The sequence below is a fragment of the Crocuta crocuta genome, unplaced genomic scaffold (genome assembly GCF_008692635.1).
Source record: "Crocuta crocuta isolate KB4526 unplaced genomic scaffold, BGI_CrCroc_1.0 scaffold99, whole genome shotgun sequence".
Lineage (NCBI taxonomy): Eukaryota > Metazoa > Chordata > Mammalia > Carnivora > Hyaenidae > Crocuta > Crocuta crocuta.
In genome coordinates, this window is record NW_027551560.1 from 6,452,786 (window position 1) to 6,471,174 (window position 18,389).

The 18,389-nt window shown below is 43.4% G+C and overlaps 1 protein-coding gene across 1 annotated transcript in view; it reads right to left on the reverse strand.

Moving 5' to 3' along the window:
• PTCH1 (patched 1) overlaps positions 1 to 2,719 on the reverse strand; it is a 66,945-nt gene extending 64,226 nt beyond the window's left edge. The window contains exon 1 of the mRNA XM_077749499.1: positions 2,519 to 2,719. Within this exon, the coding sequence (XP_077605625.1) occupies positions 2,519 to 2,719 (201 nt within the window). The remainder of the gene's footprint in view (positions 1 to 2,518) is intronic.
• Positions 2,720 to 18,389: the final 15,670 nt, after the last annotated feature.

Sequence of the window (18,389 nt, forward strand, 5' to 3'; positions counted from 1 at the left end):
TTAAAAAGTTTTTTTTCTGGGGGGGGGGGGAGTGAAAAAAACAGACTCAGCAGCCACAGAATGTGAAACCCCTAAGTATGACTCCCTCCCCATCCCCTTCTACCTTCTGTTTCCTCCCCTATTTCCCCCCTCCCCAGGACTGGAGGAATGGGAACAGCTCTAGCCAACTTGTCAAAATAATGCTGCTAATTACCCCTGATCTCCTTTAATGGGAGGCTGCTCCCAATTCCACAAAGGAGTAAATGAGGGGTCTACAGAACAAACCCAGGGGCACTGGCATTTTTTGAGTCTGCAATGAGCCTGGGGTGGGGTGGCAGAGGGGAGATGTCCTGAGAAGATCCCAGAAATCTCCACATTTATTACTCTAGGTTCAAATACTAGCTTGAAAAGGGGAATTAGACTTTATGCGACAGAGAAAATGTTCAGAGCCTACAGTGAACTTGAAAGAAAACACAGCATTGATCCTTATATTGCTATTCCCCCTTTTCAAGTATCTTTTTATCCACATTGCTACAGTGGCTAGAGATGTATTTTAGAAAGACCCAGACTTTGAACATTTTTTTCTCCATCTCTCTCTTGCCTCATCTCTATCTCCCCATCTAATATATCTATATCAAGCTTTGCATTTGGCAGAAGGCACACCATTCATTTCGGTGATCTCTGCCATTGGGTCTTGCATGAAAAAGAAGCTGAGCAACATGATCCCTTTGACCCACTGCTGGAGCAACAAATTTATTAGAGATATAGGCATGAGAAATGAAAGGGAAGTAAAACAATTCCAGCTTATTGTGTGTCTTTCTTTCATACTGCTAATCCGGTTTACACATCACGCCTACATGTCTCAATAGGGCTTTATACACTGTGGCAGAGGCGGGAGAAAATAAAAGGTGTGTGTGTGTGTGTGTGTGTGTGTGTGTGTGTGTGTGTGTGTGTGAGGGGGGAGGGAGGACTGAGGATAAAAACTGGGAAGACAGATATTTTAATCCATATTGTTTTGTAGAAAGTTGAAGACAATTTGTAAAAACAGTCTTTCCCCCCACAAAATCATCCCAAATGGTGTGAACTCTTATTCAAATAGCTTGTTAGATTAGGACTAGATTATAACCAGAAATTAGATACACTTCTCACAGTGAGTTTGAAATGAAGCTAATACCCCAAATTGAGAATGGGTCTATTGGTGTCCACCTTGATTCAACATTTTAATATAAAAAGGCCTTGGTCTCAAAGGCATTTTACAGCCTTGTGGAAGGAAGCTGGGTGACAACTGAACACACACAAACTCTCAATTGAAAGCCCCTTGTTTTACAACATGGTGCACAATGCACCTGAGGCAACAATTTATCCTGAGGTACCACCCAGAAATAATAAGTTACAGTAACAAAAGATGACACCAAAAAGCATTGTCTTTCTTTGTGGAGGCAATTAATTGCATGTTGAACTACTGGAGGGAAAAAAAATGGAACACACACAATGCAATAGTCCTGAAAAAGCACTATTGTAGTTCAAGACCTCAGTTACACAATTATTAAAATTTAGAGCCACCCATTGTGGGTCTTTATTATTTCTGTCTAGTCTTTAGATTTCCTCTCCCCAGGGAGGATAAGAGTGGAAGAAAGTAGTCTTCTCTCCCAGGTCTAGGAAAAGATTGGTCTCTGGGTGTCTTCCATAGATAACAATCCATATGAGTCTTCTTACGTGTTGGAAATTGAGATCTGAAAACTTTGGACTGATTGCTCATCCACACACTAGGAGTCATTTTTAAAACTTAAATACCTGGAGGCATCGCACATGTCATCTGAGAGGTACAGTCTCTGGAGGTCCTGTGGGCCCAGTGTTGGCATCGGGTCTAAAGGGATCTGAAGCAGCCCGCCCCACCTCAGGAGTCCCCTGAGGCCGCACTCAGCACCAGAACGCCCGACTCCGTGGGTGCAAGAGTCAACACGTACCTCTCTCCCACCCGTAGCCCCTTTCTGAACTCCGAAAAGCACCTCTGGCCCTTTATACCACCAACGGCGGCGGGAGGGGGGATGTGTGAGCTCCACGCTTTTAAGGTGCTCCTCTCCTAGCCCCGGGTGTCGCCCTCCAGGCGTCCGTGCGTGGGTGCGGGAGCGTGCGCCCATGCCCTTCAGCAGGTCTGCACCAGCGCCTCCGAGACCAGAGGACTCGCAACGGTGCGCGCGCGTTCCCGGCCCGCACCCTCCCCCCCGCGCTGTCACTCTCCGCACCGGCCCTTCCGACCCAGCTCTGCCTCCGCTGGCGACTCGGGAGCCACCAGCAGGCTGAGGAGCGGAAGCCAAGGTGGCGACCCTTTCAAGCGTGAAAATGGGATCCCAGGCGACCCTCTCCGTGAGAACTCCCCCCGGANCATAGCCGGCCGTCAAGCCCTGCCCGGAGCGCGGGTGCCGATGGCGCGGACGCTGCGCTTGGATTTCACATCAATTCCTTTTTTCCCCTTGCCCCCCTTTCCTGGTCCTCCGCTCCTCCGTCTTCTCCCCGTCTTCCCTCGTCTCCCCCTAGCCTTGTCGCTGCGGGTCTCTTTGTCTTCCCTGTCGTCGTCTTTTTCTTCGTCTTCGTCTTCGTCTTCTCCTCCTCCTCCTCCTCCGTCTTTACAAAAGGAACGGAAAGTGTAAAAACCCCGGCGCGCTGGGCCGCCGGAGGCTTTCGGCAGAGTGCAGCGCGGACTCACAATTACAAGCCTGTTTCTATTAAGCAGTTCCATGGCCCTCGGCGTGGGTGGTCTGCCGCGCCATAGGCAGGACCTGTCAGGGTCACGTGACAGATCCGAAAACTTTACCCCTTTACAATAAACTCAAGGAAAGCAAAGTAAACTCGAGGAACGTGCTATCAGCACAGCCCTCCTGGGTNACATTTAGGCACTTGCCCGAACCCGGGGGCGGGGGTTGCTAGGGGAGCGGGGAAGCTCACTGCAGCATCCCCAGCGCTCCGGGAAATGCGGGGTGCCCAGAGCGCTGCCGGACACCACCACCTTGCCTGCCCTCAATGCTCAAAGCCCTTTCCTGCTCGCATTCCCACGGAAGCCCTGAGAAGCTGGGATCATTCTGGTTGACAGGCCCACAGGCTGACAGGGAGGCAGAGAGCCAGGGAAGCCGGGCAGATAACAAGAGCCTCCCTGGGGGAAATGTTCAGTGCACCAAGTTGTGTGTGGATTCGCGTCGTTTCTGTCCGAGGTCCCTGGGAAGCTGCTGCTTCTGAAGAGACCAAGGTGGAGTCCCTTGGAAACCGAGATTGGTAGCTGGCTGAGGAATTACCAATTGATATTTGCTTTTTTTCCCTTCCAATTACTGCGGTTTTTGGGGTATGCCACCCAAATGCTCCCACCCACGCTGCTTTCCCAAACGAGGCAAGCTTGGGTGATGGGGTTAGACGGAAGTGCCTCCATGCGGAAGGGCTCTCAGCCTCTTGCCCTAAATGGAAAGTCCTATTCCGGAAAGACCCTGCAACGGTGTTTAACATTTCATCTGCTCAAACCTGCAAGGTAGACTTCTGTTTCACACACAGCTGAAAAGTGCTATTTTAAATGGTCCGTATTATGAATATAGATGAATTACAGATGAGGGGGAGGGTAAGATAATTTCTTGAAAATATAAAGAGTTAACTAGCCGTGCTTTAGGTAAAACCAGCCTTTTCTCACCTTGTTCTGGGCTGACAGTGTGATTAGAGAGGGGTGTGTGTGTGTGTGTGTGTGTGTGTGTGTGTGTGTGAAGTGATTAAAAAACAAACATGCAACCAACCTCGGAGTCACAATTTGCCTCCCTGCTCCTAAGACGATAAACCATTCTTTAACAGTGTTATTTGAGTTTCCAGAGTGCTTATGTTTGAGGTGCATTAAGTAATTAAGCATTGGAATGCTGGGCAGCCCTGTGAATCAGGCTGGTCCAGAAAGTCATTTCATACCGTTTGACTTTAGTAAAAAATGGTCTTAAATAGATATTATCCATTCATCCAAGCTGAGCATGGATCCTAAGAGTCATAATAATTGGAAAGACAAGCCCACCAACATTTCACTCAGAAACACTACATTTTGGTGCAATATCAAAAGACTCTATTCAAACCCTCCTATAAACTTGGGTGAGGTGAGGAAGAGGAAGATATAAATATGTCTCCAAATAGAGTAGTCTAGAATTTGAAAGAGAAACGGGGGAGGGGAATAAGAAAAAAGAGAAACAGCTTAACAAAGGACATTTAAAGGGTCCAGAGTATCAAGTCGCTAGGTATGCTAATTTTGCAGAGAAATTCCAGCAGAGTTTGTCTTTCCTCATTAAAAGGCCTCCCCCACCCCTGCCCTCCGCAGGCACACTTGACTACATGCTCCTTGAGTATGTGGCCAAGGCTGATAATCAGGGGGGATCAAGTTTGGTGGGACCTGAGGCTTATGCCGTTTGGGATGGGGGTGTTTCTTTAGGCACTCAAAATTACAAACACAAAATCAGTAGTTGGCTTTGGAAGGGGTCTGTGCAGGGAAGAGCTCTGAAGCTGCATGAGTTTCCTGTCCCCCTTTATAGTGCAGAACAGGGAGATTACAGAGCTACCCAGATTTTGTGGTCTTGCATCCATTAGTTAATACTGAAAGTGTTCATATTATGTTCTACTTCAGTCAAATGCTTTATAATAGGGAGCAAAGACAGCTTGATTTGAGTGTAAATAGTTGGAGTTGGCCAGTGGTAATGTAAAGAAACAGGGAGAGAAAGCCTTTGGTGTTGGAACCTAAAAGGTCAGCAAGGAGGGAAATTCACTGGAAACCTTTTCTCCCAAGAGCAGCCTGCCCGTCTTTTCCTTCCTCTGAAATCAACCTTTGAAAATAATGTCAGTGCTGTCTCCTTCTAGATGCTAGAAATGTCAAATCATCAAGTCTGAAATATATGTGTTCTGCAGGGCCCAGAGCCCCATATGTTGTTACCTTCTGACATTTCTCAGAGGCTCCCCACCAGGGCAGGCTCTTTCTCATCAAACAGCTGCCTCCACCCTTCTAAAGTTGCTTGCGCCCCATCCCTTTCTGCAAAACCAGCTCTAGCACTGTCCAGTCGGACAACCCACTTGGCATGGAGGTGTCAGTGACTGACAAGTCTTCCAGGCAGCAGAGCTCAGCTCTAGCCCATGAGTCTGATAAGCCAACTGGCATCAAGGTATTAATGGTTGACAAGGCTACTAGACAGTAGTTTTGCAAGCTAACTTGGACTTGTACCATATCCAGAGAAGTACTTCTAAAGTTGGAGATTTCAGGGCATTAAGGCAGGACCACATGGAATATTAGGGACATATCAAAGGAGGAGACAACACAGGGACTTTCTGAAACAGGTCTGAAACAAATCACATGGACTTAATCAAATCTGTTGATGGGCAAGGTCATCCCTGGCTCTGTCTTTGTGACTATCTGTTGCTACTTGAGATTAAGTTGTTAGCCTTGTTCCTAACACACACATACACACACACACACACACACACACACACACAGAGGCACATGTGTGCATGCAGACACGTTCTTTTTTTTTAATGATTGAGTTGTAATTTTTCATAAGTTTATTTATTTTGAAAGAGAGAGAGAGAGCAGGAGAGGGGCAGGGTGAGAGGGAGAGAGAGAATCTCAAGCAGGCACCATACTATCATCACAGAACCCAACGCAGGGTTCAATCTCACAAACTGAGATCATGACCTGAGCCCAAATCAAGAGTAGGACACTTAACTGAGCCACCCAAGTACTCCCAGACACATTCTTCATTGTGTGTTCCCCTCTTTCCTGGCTCCCGCTAAAAGTGGGTGCCAAACATGATTCACTCAATCCCTCCCTCAGAGCAACCTCCAGCAACTGGGATGCCTCAGATGACTAATTGAGGGTTCAGAAGAAACATTTGTCCACATCTAAGAAGCTATCCACTGCTTTCGCACAGAGTGTCTCAGGTGCAGCCATTCTTTGATCCTGGATAGACAGATCGAGCTCTCATAAAAAGCAATTTTATTCAGTGTAGGGATTCCAATTCTGAAACAACTACCCGCCCCCCCTTCTGCCTCCTTCCTGTCAGGAAGATACCTACAGCTAAGCCAACTTGAAGAACTGGGTCTTTGAAGACTAGAGGGATAAGGAATATTTAAAGGTGGTTGGTTAGAATTGGAATACTGGGCAAGCAATTGAATAGCAGTGCTGAGATATGCTGAAATTGTAAAAGGGGAATTGTTTAAACAGCAACAAGAAGTAAAACAGGATTGTGGAATAGAAAAATCTAAACAGATGTTTTAGAAACAAAAGGGGTGGGGTGAGATCTGCAAAGTGTGAAACCAAAGGCTCCAAGGGACCCCATTACTTAGTAGAGAGGCTCACGTAGGGCTCATGTAGAGAGTCCATGTGGGACTCCTGATGACACTCCCCTGTGTAGAAGATCTGCAGGGGACAAGCCTTGCCAGGGAAGAATGCGGTAAGAAATGAACTGCCAAAGGAGATTTTTAAACTGTGGGAGGCAGGTGTGGCCAGGTTGGCTGGTGACAGTGGTGGTTGGTGGGTGAGGGCCAGGAGAAAGAGCTGATTGCAATCAAGCAGGTCCGAAAAGTTACCACAAGGTTCTAATTGTACCTAGGAAGACTAAAAAAGATATTAAATGGAGAAAATACAAAAAAGAAAAAGAAGAAAAGGCAGCCTCTAAAACAGCCTCTGTCTGACACAAAGGGCTATTTTGCACAATTGGCATTATTGCTACTCAGAATTCATCATTTGTAATGATTGAGACTGGTGGGAAGAGGCACAGAACCAAAATTCATTTATCTACGCTTGTGATTAAAAATCTGGAGGCAGGATACTTCAGATTCTGTGTCTCCCTCTCTCTCTGACCCTCCCCTGCTCATGCTGTCTCTCTGTCTCTCTCTCAAAAATAAAATAAAATATTTTTTAAAAATATCTGGAGGCAGGAGCCACAGTTTATTTTCACGCTGCGAGTGAGACAGTTTGTGTGAATCAAGGCTCCATGTGGGTGAGACTTTAGGGGGAAGGTTTGAGATGTAAGGGGTGAAACATTCTTGAGTCCTGTCACTGTGCTGTGCTCTGGGGGGGCCACTCGGCCGCAGCGGGACCGTTGGTAGCTCTGAAGACCCCTCATACATATAGACAGTTCTCCTTGCGTTTGTGAGGTAGACCCCTCTGAGAACAAGGGCCTGGAGTGAATGCATGTTCTGTTTCCCAGCAGCCCTGTGGGGAGGGCCCTGGGGCCAGTGGCATCTTCTCTTGTAGCTAGGCCCGGTTGTTGAAGAAGCGTGTTCTGTGGGGGTAGGGAGTGGAAGCCTGGGTCTGCTTGCCTGGCCACCTGACCCCATGCTTGCAGCTTTCCCCTCCATACACGTATTAGCTTGCTAGGGCTGCCCTAACTAAGCACCACAGACTGGGTGGCCTCAACAACAGATTATCTTCTCACAGTCCCAGAGGCTGGAAGTCCAATACCAAGGTGTTGTCCAAGTTGGTTTCTTTGGGGCCTTTCTCTTTGGCATCTTCTTCTTATGTCATCATGTGGTCTTCCCTCTGTGTGTGTCTGTGCCCAAATTTCCTCTTCTTGTGAAGGCATCAGTCATGTTGGATTGGAACCCATATGGGACCTCATTTTAATTTAAGTACCTCTTTAAAGACCTTAACTCCAAATACAGTCACATTCTGGGGTACTGATTGTATACTGGTTAGAGCTTCAACATAGGAATTTGGAGGGCATATAGTTCAGCCCCTAAGAACTGGCATGGATCTGAAGGGGAAGTTCCTGTGACAATCGGAATGGGGAACGGGGTGGACAGGACGTGGGTGCTTCTTGGCTTCTAGTGTGAGGAGGATCTGACCCACCACCTCCCAGGAACCTATGTACACCTCCATCAATCTGACACCGGGTGACACATTTCCGAGGAATGCTGGTGGTCTAAGAGAATGGCTTAAGGCACTCAGCAGAACTTTAATCCCCCCACAAAGAATGAGCCCTGTTAGGCTAATTATAAATCTGTCTTCTTTATTTATTGCTGTGAGTTCCTTCAGGCAGTGGTTTCCAAGGCTGGCTGCTCATCAGAATCACCTGGAGAGTTAAAAACAGACAGGAAGAAACAAAACTAGATTCTTTGCTCCCATCCCAGAGCTCTAGAATCAGAGTCTCAGCCCTGGGGAATTGACATTCTTCAAAAGAATCTCCTTAGAGCAAATGTAGTAAAATGCTAATGGTAGGATCCAGGTTGGGTATTCACTGTAAAATCCTTCCAACTTTGCTGTACATTTGAAGCTTTTCATAATAAAATGTCAATGAGAAAATAAAAGAATACCTGGGTGATCCTGATATGCAGAAAGATTTACAAATATAATCTTAACATTCTCAGTCTCTAATGGTATTTGTTACCTTGCATTGCTGCTGTTGATTCATCAGATAAAAGATTTGTGGGCTCCTGCTGCACTCAGAGTCTTCTGTTGGGTACTGAAATTGGGGAATGAAAAAACCCATCTTCCATGGGGGTGCCTGGGTGGCTGGCTCAGTCTGTTAAGTGTCTGACTTCGGCTCAAGTCATGATCTCACACACTGTGAGTTCGAGCCCCACGTTGGGCTCTGTGCTGACAGCTCAGAGTTTGGAGCCAGCTTTGGATTCTGTCTGTCTGTCTGTCTCTCTCTCTCTTTCTCTCTCTCTCCCCCTCCCCTGTTCACGCTCTCTCTTTCTCAAAAATAAATAAACATTAAAATTTTTTTTTAAAAAGCCATCTTCCTTAAAAATGCCATGAAATACTATTTCATATCCATCAGATTGGCCAAAAAATTTAAAAGTCTGACCATAGCAATTATAAACAAGACTGTGAGTAGCAGGAATTTTAGGGCACCACTGGTTGGAGTGCAGGCTGGAAAATTGCTTTTGAAAATAATTTGGCATCACCTAGAAAGGTTGAATCCCACTCCTAGATATATCTCTAAGAGAAAGACGAGGCCCTGGAGGTGCATTCAAGAACGTTCATAGCATCATCATTTGTAATAGTATAAAATAGACATGACTAAAATGTCCATCAAAATAGAAAAGATAAACTGTGGAGAATTCACACGATGGAATTCTACCAAGAGGTGAAAATAAATGAGACCTAGCTATCTTACAGCAACAAGGATGAATCTTATGGATGTTATCTTGGGTGAAATACCTAGGTTAGTAGCAAGTGTCATAAAAATGCATATATAAATTCCATTTATACAAAGGTCAAAACCAGGTAGTACTTAGAAAAGCAAGAGCCTAACAGACCCTCTCAGGAAAGTGGTTACATCTAGGGGTGTAGGAGGCAAAGGGATTAGGAAGCTTCAAAAATGATTCACTTTGGGGTGCCTACCTGGCTCAGTCAGAAGAGCAAGTGACTCTTGATCTCAGCCACGTGAGTTCAAGTCCCACGTTGGGCATGGAGCCTACTTAAAAAAATTGTGAAAAAATTTTCATTTTATTACTGTTCTTTAAAATATACATACAGATGACAAATACACTTTTGAATGTATCATTTATTTCATAATAAAAACATGTTTAGGGGCGCCTGGGTGGCTTAGTCGGTTAAGCGTCCGACTTTCGCTTAGGTCATGATCTCGCGGTTTGTGGGTTCGAGCCCCGCGTCGGGCTCTGTGCTGACTGCCAGCTCAGAGCCTGGAGCCTGTTTCAGAGTCTGTGACTCCCTCTCTCTGACCCTCCCCTGTTCACGCTGTATCTCTCTAGCCTAGAAATAAATAAAAATATTTAAAAAAATAATAAAAACATTTTTTAAAAAGAGACACCATCCTAGTCCTAGACAATCTCATAGCATAACAGGGTATGAAGAAGAACAAGTAATTGTAGTATAATATGACAGGTGCGGGAACCAGGAGCACAGGGAATATGAGTCTGAGCCCTGTCTCCTAAGAGGGCAGAGTCTGGGGAGGGGGATGCTGAGAAAAGGAAGAGGGTTGTTGACCAGGTCAAAGGAAGAAAGAAAGGGGGGTGGGGGAGGGGGAGAGCCAGAGACACCTGAAAGAAAAACCCTATTCTTAGAAGCCCCTATTTCTGGACCCCAGCTTGACTAAACTCTGAACTACCACCTCCTGCTTTGCCTGTATCAACGTGACACCCCAGGTACAGACTAGAAACCTGAGTAATCTTTTCCAAGGGAATGAAGCTATACAAGCTGAAAGTCAGGAAATGTGTGTATTTGATGGCACTTTATGGGCCCAAACCTAGATTTTTTAAAAAATCCACATTATATAAGCCAACTAACTCTTCCGTGCAATCATCTTATAATGACATTCTTTGTATGTAAGGCAATATTACTTATTTACTGCGAACACTATGAGGGGTTCTAAATGTGAGTAATAGTAAAACTTCATAAAATGGCGACCTCAGCTTTCTTCCCATGTGAATTTGCATGCTGATAGGATGTTTTATTAAGAAGTCACTTAGCTATGGGCAAAGTGACAGACAGACTGCTTAAGAAATATTCAGTTACAAACAAGCATTGGCTTGGAGGAAGCCAAGGAGAAGGCAGCTTACAGATTGCAGCTCATTATTTGCTTATACAGGTGAACACTGCTCTTTAACCTTCATGATTTGAAACAGGCTACCAGCCCACCCACCACTGAGTGGTCCACTCATTTCCATGCCCCCCACCTCTTCTGTAGACATACAATTCTATCTGGCCCCACCAATCACTTCTTTTTTTTTCTTTTCTTTTTTTTTTTTTACAAATAGTTTATTGTCAAATTGGTTTCCATATAACANTTACGGTGGAGGTCAAAGAGGTTGTTTCCTGCTTCCTCCTCTAGGGTGTTTCCTGTCTCACGTTCAGGTCCTTTATCCATTTTGAGTTTATTTTTGTACATCCCACCAATCACTTCTTGATACCCTCTCTTCTGGTGTTTCTAGTGCTTTCCAACTTTTTTATGTCGTGATGCCCATAGAAAGAATTGGTACAGCACAACTGAATAAACTGGTGGGAATTTGAAGGCACCTATCTGTGGGGTACTTGGAGTTTTTACATCTTTTTGTATTGCACAATTATAACAAAGATAAGTAAATAGATAAATAAAAATTTAGGAAAAACATTAAATGTGAAATTTGTATAAAAACTTCCAAGTGAAATCTTTTCAAGTGTTTGGCTGAGGAATCTTGACTGCCTTCTATGAGTACCATTTTTTAATGTCAGCTCTTATGCCTAAAACGACTCTAAGTAAAAGTCTGAGTAAGATTTGAATAATGATGCCTTCAAGATGTTTACCATGTTTTAAAACTTTGCATGAGCAAGTGGTAAAAATTTTAAATATTAAAAAAATTTTTAATATTAATTTATTTTGGAGAGAGAGACAGAATTCAAGTGGGGGAGGGGCAGAGAGAGAAGGAGACACAGAATCTAAAGTAGGCTCCAGGCTCTGAGCTGACAGCACAGAGCCTGATGTGGGGCTCAAACTCACAAACCTGGAGATCATGACCTGAGCTGAAGTCTAATGTTCAACTGACTGAGCCACCCAGGTGCTCCTAAAAACATTTTTTAAGCATGCAAAATTTAGGGGCACCTAGATAGCTCAGTCGGTTAAGTGTCCGACTCTTGATCTGGGCTCAAATAATGATCTCACAGTTCATGAATTTGAGTCCTGCATTGGGCTTTGTGCTGACAGGATGGAGCCTGCTTGGGCTCCTCTCTCCCTCTCTCTCTGCCCTTCCCCTGCTTGCTTGTGGGTGTGCATTCTCTTTTTCTCTCAAAATAAATAAAATAAACATTTAAAAAATTTAAAGCATGCAAAATTTATACCTGTTGAAATGAAAATCAGAACCACAATGAGATATCACCTCACACATGTTGGGATGGCTATTTTCCAAAAGCAAGACATGGCAAGTGCTGAAGAGGATGGGCAGAAAATGGAACCCTCTTGCGCTGTTTGGTGGGAATGCAAGCTAGCACAGCCACCGTGGGAAGCAGTATGGAGGTTCCTCAAGAAATTTAAGATAGAAATACCATATAAGCCAACAATCTTTCTAGGTATATGTCCAAAGGAAATGAAACAACTATCTTGAAGAGATATCTATGCTACCTCCATGTTTGTTACAGTATTATTCACAATAGCCAAAGTATGGAAACAGCCTAAATATCTGTTAATGGATGAATGGATCAGGAAAATGTGGTGTGTATATAAGCAATGGAGTATTATTATTCAGCTTTTAAAAAGAAGGAAATCTCTCTCTATATAAAATAGAATAAATTAAAATAAAATGGACGCCTTGGTGGCTCAGTTGGTTGAGTGTCCTACTCCTGATTTCGTCTCAAGTCATGTTCCCAAGGTCATGGGATTGAGCCCTGCATCTGGCTCTGTACTGAGCATGGAGCTTGCTTGAGATTCTCTCTCTTTCTCTCTCTATCCTTCTACCCTTCTCCCCTGCTTATGCTTTCTCTGCGCCTGGGTGGCTTAGTTGGTTAAACATCCGACTTTCGCTTAGGCCATGATCTCGCGGTTCGTGGGTTCGAGCCTGGCATCGGGCTCTGTGCTGACTGCCAGCTCGGAGCCTGGAGGCTGTTTCAGTCTGTGACTCCCTCTCTCTCTGACCCTCCCCTGCGCAGCTGTCTCTCTCTCTCTCTTTTCTAGAAATAAATAAAAATATTAAAAAAAAATTAAGAAGAAGGAAATCTTGCTATATGGGACAACATGGGCAGATCTTGAGGGCATTATGCTAAGTAAAATAGCCAAAGAAAGACAAAATAGTAGCACTTGTATGTGAATCTAAAAAAATAAATAAATAAATAAAAGTAGAACTCCTGGAAACAGAGCGCAACAGTGGTTACCAGGGACTAGTGGATAGGGGCAATAGCACAGAGCCCAATGCCAGGTTTGAACTCATGAACTGTGAGATCATGACCTGATCTGAAGTCTGATGCTTAACCAAGAGAGCCACCCAGGCACCCTGAGGAGACTTCTTTAACAGAAGCAGGAAATTCAGTCGATAAGAGGAAAAAAGGACATATTTTAACCCAAAAAATAAACATTTTTGAGTGGTGAAATAATACAATAAATTAAGTGGCCAGAGAAACACAAGTTTCATCTAACCCAGGGGTGTGGGCACTGTGTGGTCACATGTTCTGGTCCTTCAATTCCTTTATAACTCAGGACTTTTATAATCTCTATCTCAGCTGTCAATCGGCACCCCACACTCAAAATATCAAAATGGAAACGATCATGCTCTTGCCAAAATATCCCTTTCCCTCCCATTCCCCACCCAAAAGGCATCAACGTCCATCCACGCCTGGCACTCTACGTACACGCGTATTTTTATTCTTTTCTCTTGGTCGGCTTACTCCCTACTCTCATTCAAGCAGTCACAGGCCTGTTTCCACTCCGTCACCTCTCCCCTGTCCTTTTGCTCATGCTCATTCTCTTCCCTCACAGGTGTCCCTGGCCCCCAGCACTTACGATTTCTCTCACAGACTATTATCATCGTCTTCAAGCTGGTTCTTACTCATGATGGCAAAGTCTCATTCCTCAGGCACAGGTTTTTCAAGCAAGCCCTATGCCAGAAACCTTCAATCGGTCTCAGCACTTAATGAACAAAGGTGAATGCGCAGCCTGGCTGCCAGCACCTTCCCATCAACGTCCACAGCCTTGTCTGCCTCAGTGCCTGTTCGTAGACTGTGAAGCCCCAAGCTCAGGTGCCCTCTGTCCTGTTGGGTGACCTGCTTTCTCACCTGTGCTCATGCGTAGAAACGAATAATCGCTCCCTGGGTGTTGTAACACAGAAGCTGTGAGTTAAAACAAAACAAAATAAAACAAAACTCTAGACTCTCTGGGGCTTTGTCAACTTCCTGTGTAAAGGACAAAGGAGCTGGTGTAGGCAATGCAATAGTAGCTTTTCTCCAGATTGTTAAGCATTGGAAGTATGTGTAAATCTCACTCTCCAGTTTCTGTGTTGCTGAAAATTGTCTCCTCATAGGAAAGAACATTCCTGTATTATCATATCATCATTGGACACCTTGCAACCATTTTGTAAACAGTTTTTATTTTGTTATTTTATTTTACTTTTTAGATTTTTATTTTTTCTATTTTCATACAGTTTTAATCATTTTTTAAATAGTTTATTGTCAAGTTGGTTTCCATATAACACCCAGTGCTCATCCCAACAAGTGCCCTCCTCCATGCCCATCACCCCCCTTCTCCTCTCCCTCACCCCCATCAGCTCTCAGTATGTTCTCAGAATTCAAGAGTCTCTCATGGTTTTCCTCCCTCTCTCTCCCCAACTAATTTTCCCCTTCTTCTCCCCCATGGTCCTCCATTAAGTTCCTCCTAATCTACCTATATATGAAAACATATGGTAGCTGTCCTTCTCTACCTGACTTATTTTGCTCAGCATAACACCCTCAAGGTCCATCCATGTTGCTACACATGGCCAGATTTCATTCTTTCTCATTGCCATGTAGTAGTCCATCGTATAGATAAACNTGGGTGGTTTTGATTTGTATTTCCTTGATGATGAGGGACGCTGAGCATCATTTCATGTGTCTGTTGGCCATCTGGATGTCCTCTTTGGAGAAGTGTCTGCTCGTATCTTCTGCCCATTTCTTCACTGGATTATTTGTTTTTCAGGTGTAGAGTTTGGTGAGTTCCTTATAGATTTTGGATATTAGCTCTTTATCTAAAATGTCATTTGCAACTATCTTTTCCCATTCCATCAGTTGCCTATTAGTTTTATTGATTGTTTCCTTTGCTGTGCAGAAGGTTTTTATCTTGATGAGGTCCCAATCGTTTATTTTTGCTCTTGATTCCCTTGCCTTTGGGGATGTGTCAAGTAAGAAATTGCTGCGGTGGAGGTCAAGGAGGTTGTTTCCTGCTTTCTCCTCTAGGGTTTTGATAGTTTCCTGTCTCACATACAGGTCCTTTATCCGTTGTTTTTTTTTTTTTAATTTTTGTGTATGATGTGAGAAAATGATCTAGTTTCATTCTTCTGCATGTTGCTATCCAGTTCTCCATCAGTTTACCATCTGTTAAAGAGGCTGTCTTTTTTCCATTGGATACTCTTTCCTGCCTTGTCAAAGATTAGTTGGCCATACATTTGTGGGTCCAATTATGAGTTCTGTATTCTATTCCATTGGTCTTTGTGTCTTGTAAACAATTTTTAAAAGAATTAGGCTCAAAGATATGAAAACACTCTATTTAAATCTTCATTTTTAAAATTGTGGTAAAATACACATGACACAAAAAGTACTATTTTAGCTGTTTTTAAGTGTTTGGTTCAGTGGCATGAAGTATATTCTCACTGACGTACAACCATCACACCATCCATCTCCAGAGCTGTTTTTGTCTTGTGAAACAGAAACTCTTTGCCCATGAAACACTAACTCCTTATCCCCTCTCCTCCAAGTCCCTAGTAACCACCATTTGACTTCTTGTCTCTAAGAATTTGTCTACCCTAGATTTTTCATCTAAGTGGAATCATACATCATTTGTTCTTTTGTGACTGGCTTATCTCACTTAATGTAACATCTTCAAGGTTCATCTGTGTTGTAACCTATGATAATTTCATACCTTTTTAAGGATGAATGGTATTCCATTATATGGATTTACCACATTTTGTTTATACATGCATCCACTGATGGACACTTGGGGTGCTTCTACCTTTGGGCTATTAGTAATCACACTTAACTGAACATGAATGTACAAATATCTCTTTGTACGCTCAAAGATATTTTACATGTTCATCAATATGAGTTTTGGTCAAGCCAGGGTTTGCTGGTACCAGTTCCCCTATAGTAGAGCTAATTTTAGAGGATAGATTCTGATCCAATCTCATTATTTGAGGGAGTTCTATCTACTTCGAACACTTTGATGACTTTATGATTAGAGTTCATCTTCACAATGTATAGCTAACAAACCTTCAGAATACTTCTGCCTACTTACCCAAAACAGCTCTGGTAAAAATTTTATGCCACTTTGTGAATGTTAGAGTTCCAAAAATTATGAAGATTAGAAAGAATAAGTGAGATGGCATGGAATCTGGATTCATTTTAGGAAAACTTAAGGCACTGATAAAACACTATGGGGGGGAGGAGTTTTGTGGGAGGCTGAATATTGGTTTCCTAAAGATGTCCATATCTTAATTCTGTGAACTTGTGAATATTTTATGTTACCTGGGAAAAAGAGACATTGCTAATGTAATTAAGTTAAGGCCTTGAGATGGGGAGTTTATCCTGGAATTTTTGAATGGGTGGGTCCAAACTGGAGTCTTTAAAAGTAGAAGAGGTCGGGGCACCTGGGTGGCTTAGTCGGTTAAGCGTCCGACTTTTCGCTTAGGTCATGATCTCGCGGTTCGTGGGTTCGAGCCCCGCGTCAGGCTCTGTGCTGACTGTCAGCTCAGAGCCTGGAGCCTATTTCAGTCTGTGACTCCCTCTCTCTCTGACCCTCCCCTGCTCACGCTGTCTCTCTCTCTCTCTCCTAGAAATAAAAAAAAAAAAAAAAGTAGAAGAGGCCAAATGCCATTTGGGAGGGATTCCATCTGCCTTTGCTGGCTTTGATGGAGGCAGGGGCCACAAGCAAGGATTATGGGCAGCCTCCAAGAGCTGGAAAAGGCAAGTAAACAGATTTTCCCAGAGTCTAGAAAAAGAAACACAACCCTGCTGACACCTCAATTTTAGCCCCATGAGACTTGTGTTAGACTTCTAATCTACAGAACGATAAGATAATACATGTGTGTTGTTGTAAGTTTGTAGATGAAAATTTAAGAGCCAATTTGATAGTCTGTGAGAGGCTTCCAATCATCTGATGTTGAAGAGGATTCCGAGACCGTTCAGGTCAAAGAGAAGCGTGACATGACTGATCAGTAGTGTCTGCTATGAGTGGGGTGACAGCACGAGGACCTCATGTTTGCCACTGCTGTTCTGGACTCACCATGCGGCCTCTTTTTTCACCCTTTTATTTCCTCTGTTGCTTTCCACTGATCCCCTGTGCCTGGGTGGCTCAGTCTGTTGATTTCAACTCAGGTCATGATCTCATGGTTTGTGGTTTCAAGCCCCACATCCAGCTTTGCACTGACAGTGTAGAGCCTGCTTCAGATTCTCTGTCTCCCTTTCTCTCTGCTCCTCCCCTGCTCGTGCACACAAGTGCATGCGTGCGCACTTCTCTCAAAAATAAATAAACATTACCTCCTGAACTCATCAAATGTACTTGGGCACATTTGGACTTTGCACAAGAGCGTCTAGAACGCTTGGAATTTTCTGATTGACAGTGGTGAGAGGAATGTCTTATAATAAGCCCCTTTCAGCCACACCTGAACCCGCGAACCGTGAGATCATGACCTGAACTGAAGTCAGATGCTTAATTGACTGAACCACCCAGGTGCCCCAGATTTTTTTTTAACATAATTATGCCTGTATACATATATGCCCCTTTTTAATATAAAAGGCAATGTATTAAGCTGCTGTTCTAACTTGTACATTAAAATATTTTAAAATATTCCTTTCCATATCCATGTATATAGTTTCATACTATAAAATTTATATATAATTTTTCACATTATCTTTTGTCTGCTGAGCTTGAAGATAGAGAATTGCTTTTCTTTAGGTATGAGATAAACTGCAGCTTTACCCTCAACTCTCTTTAAAAAACTAGTCCCTTATTTCTTAGCATCTTTTTTAGCACAGCCTAGTGCTTTTATGGCTACATCTGTGCTGATACGCACAGGTGATGTAGTTTGGCTTGCACAAGTCATGACCAAGATGACAACATTGATGATGGCAATGCCAATACCTCATGATTTTCCTCACACCACAAACTCTTCATGCACATTTATTTTTTTCTGATTTGGGTTTTTATGAGTCAGGAGTTATTATTTTATGTGAAGCCTAACCAGCTCATCTCAAAATTACAGTTATTCCACTGCTTTATGGAGGAGAACATTTTAGTAGAGAAAGGGCATCCTTTACATATGAGCATGAACCGCAGTGCATTTGAGTTAGTATTCAGAAGACTGTGTCTCTAAAGGAAGCCAGCTGTGGCTGGGAGAAAAGGAGATCATGTTTGTCTAAATGGGAGAGGACATCACAGAGACCTCAGGAGTCCCCACCACTCCATTTATGAAACAATCATTCCTAAGGCCACGTTTTGGTGGTTTCCTCTAAAGAGTAGCTTAAATGCTCTTTCATGTTACTATAAATTGGTCTTTTTACCATATCTATGTTAAAAGAACAATCCAAATTCCCTCTAGAAGAGGTGATCTCAGGGGACTCCTTATCAGCTGGAATATACAAGATCCTAATGTTTCATGATCTAATTTGATTTTCAAGTTGTTCCAGATGCCTTTCTGCAGTAACCCTCCTAGTAATTATTTTTTTTATTTTTTTTCTGACATTTTTATTTTTTTATTTATTTATTTTTTTTAATAGTTTATTGTCAAATTAGTTT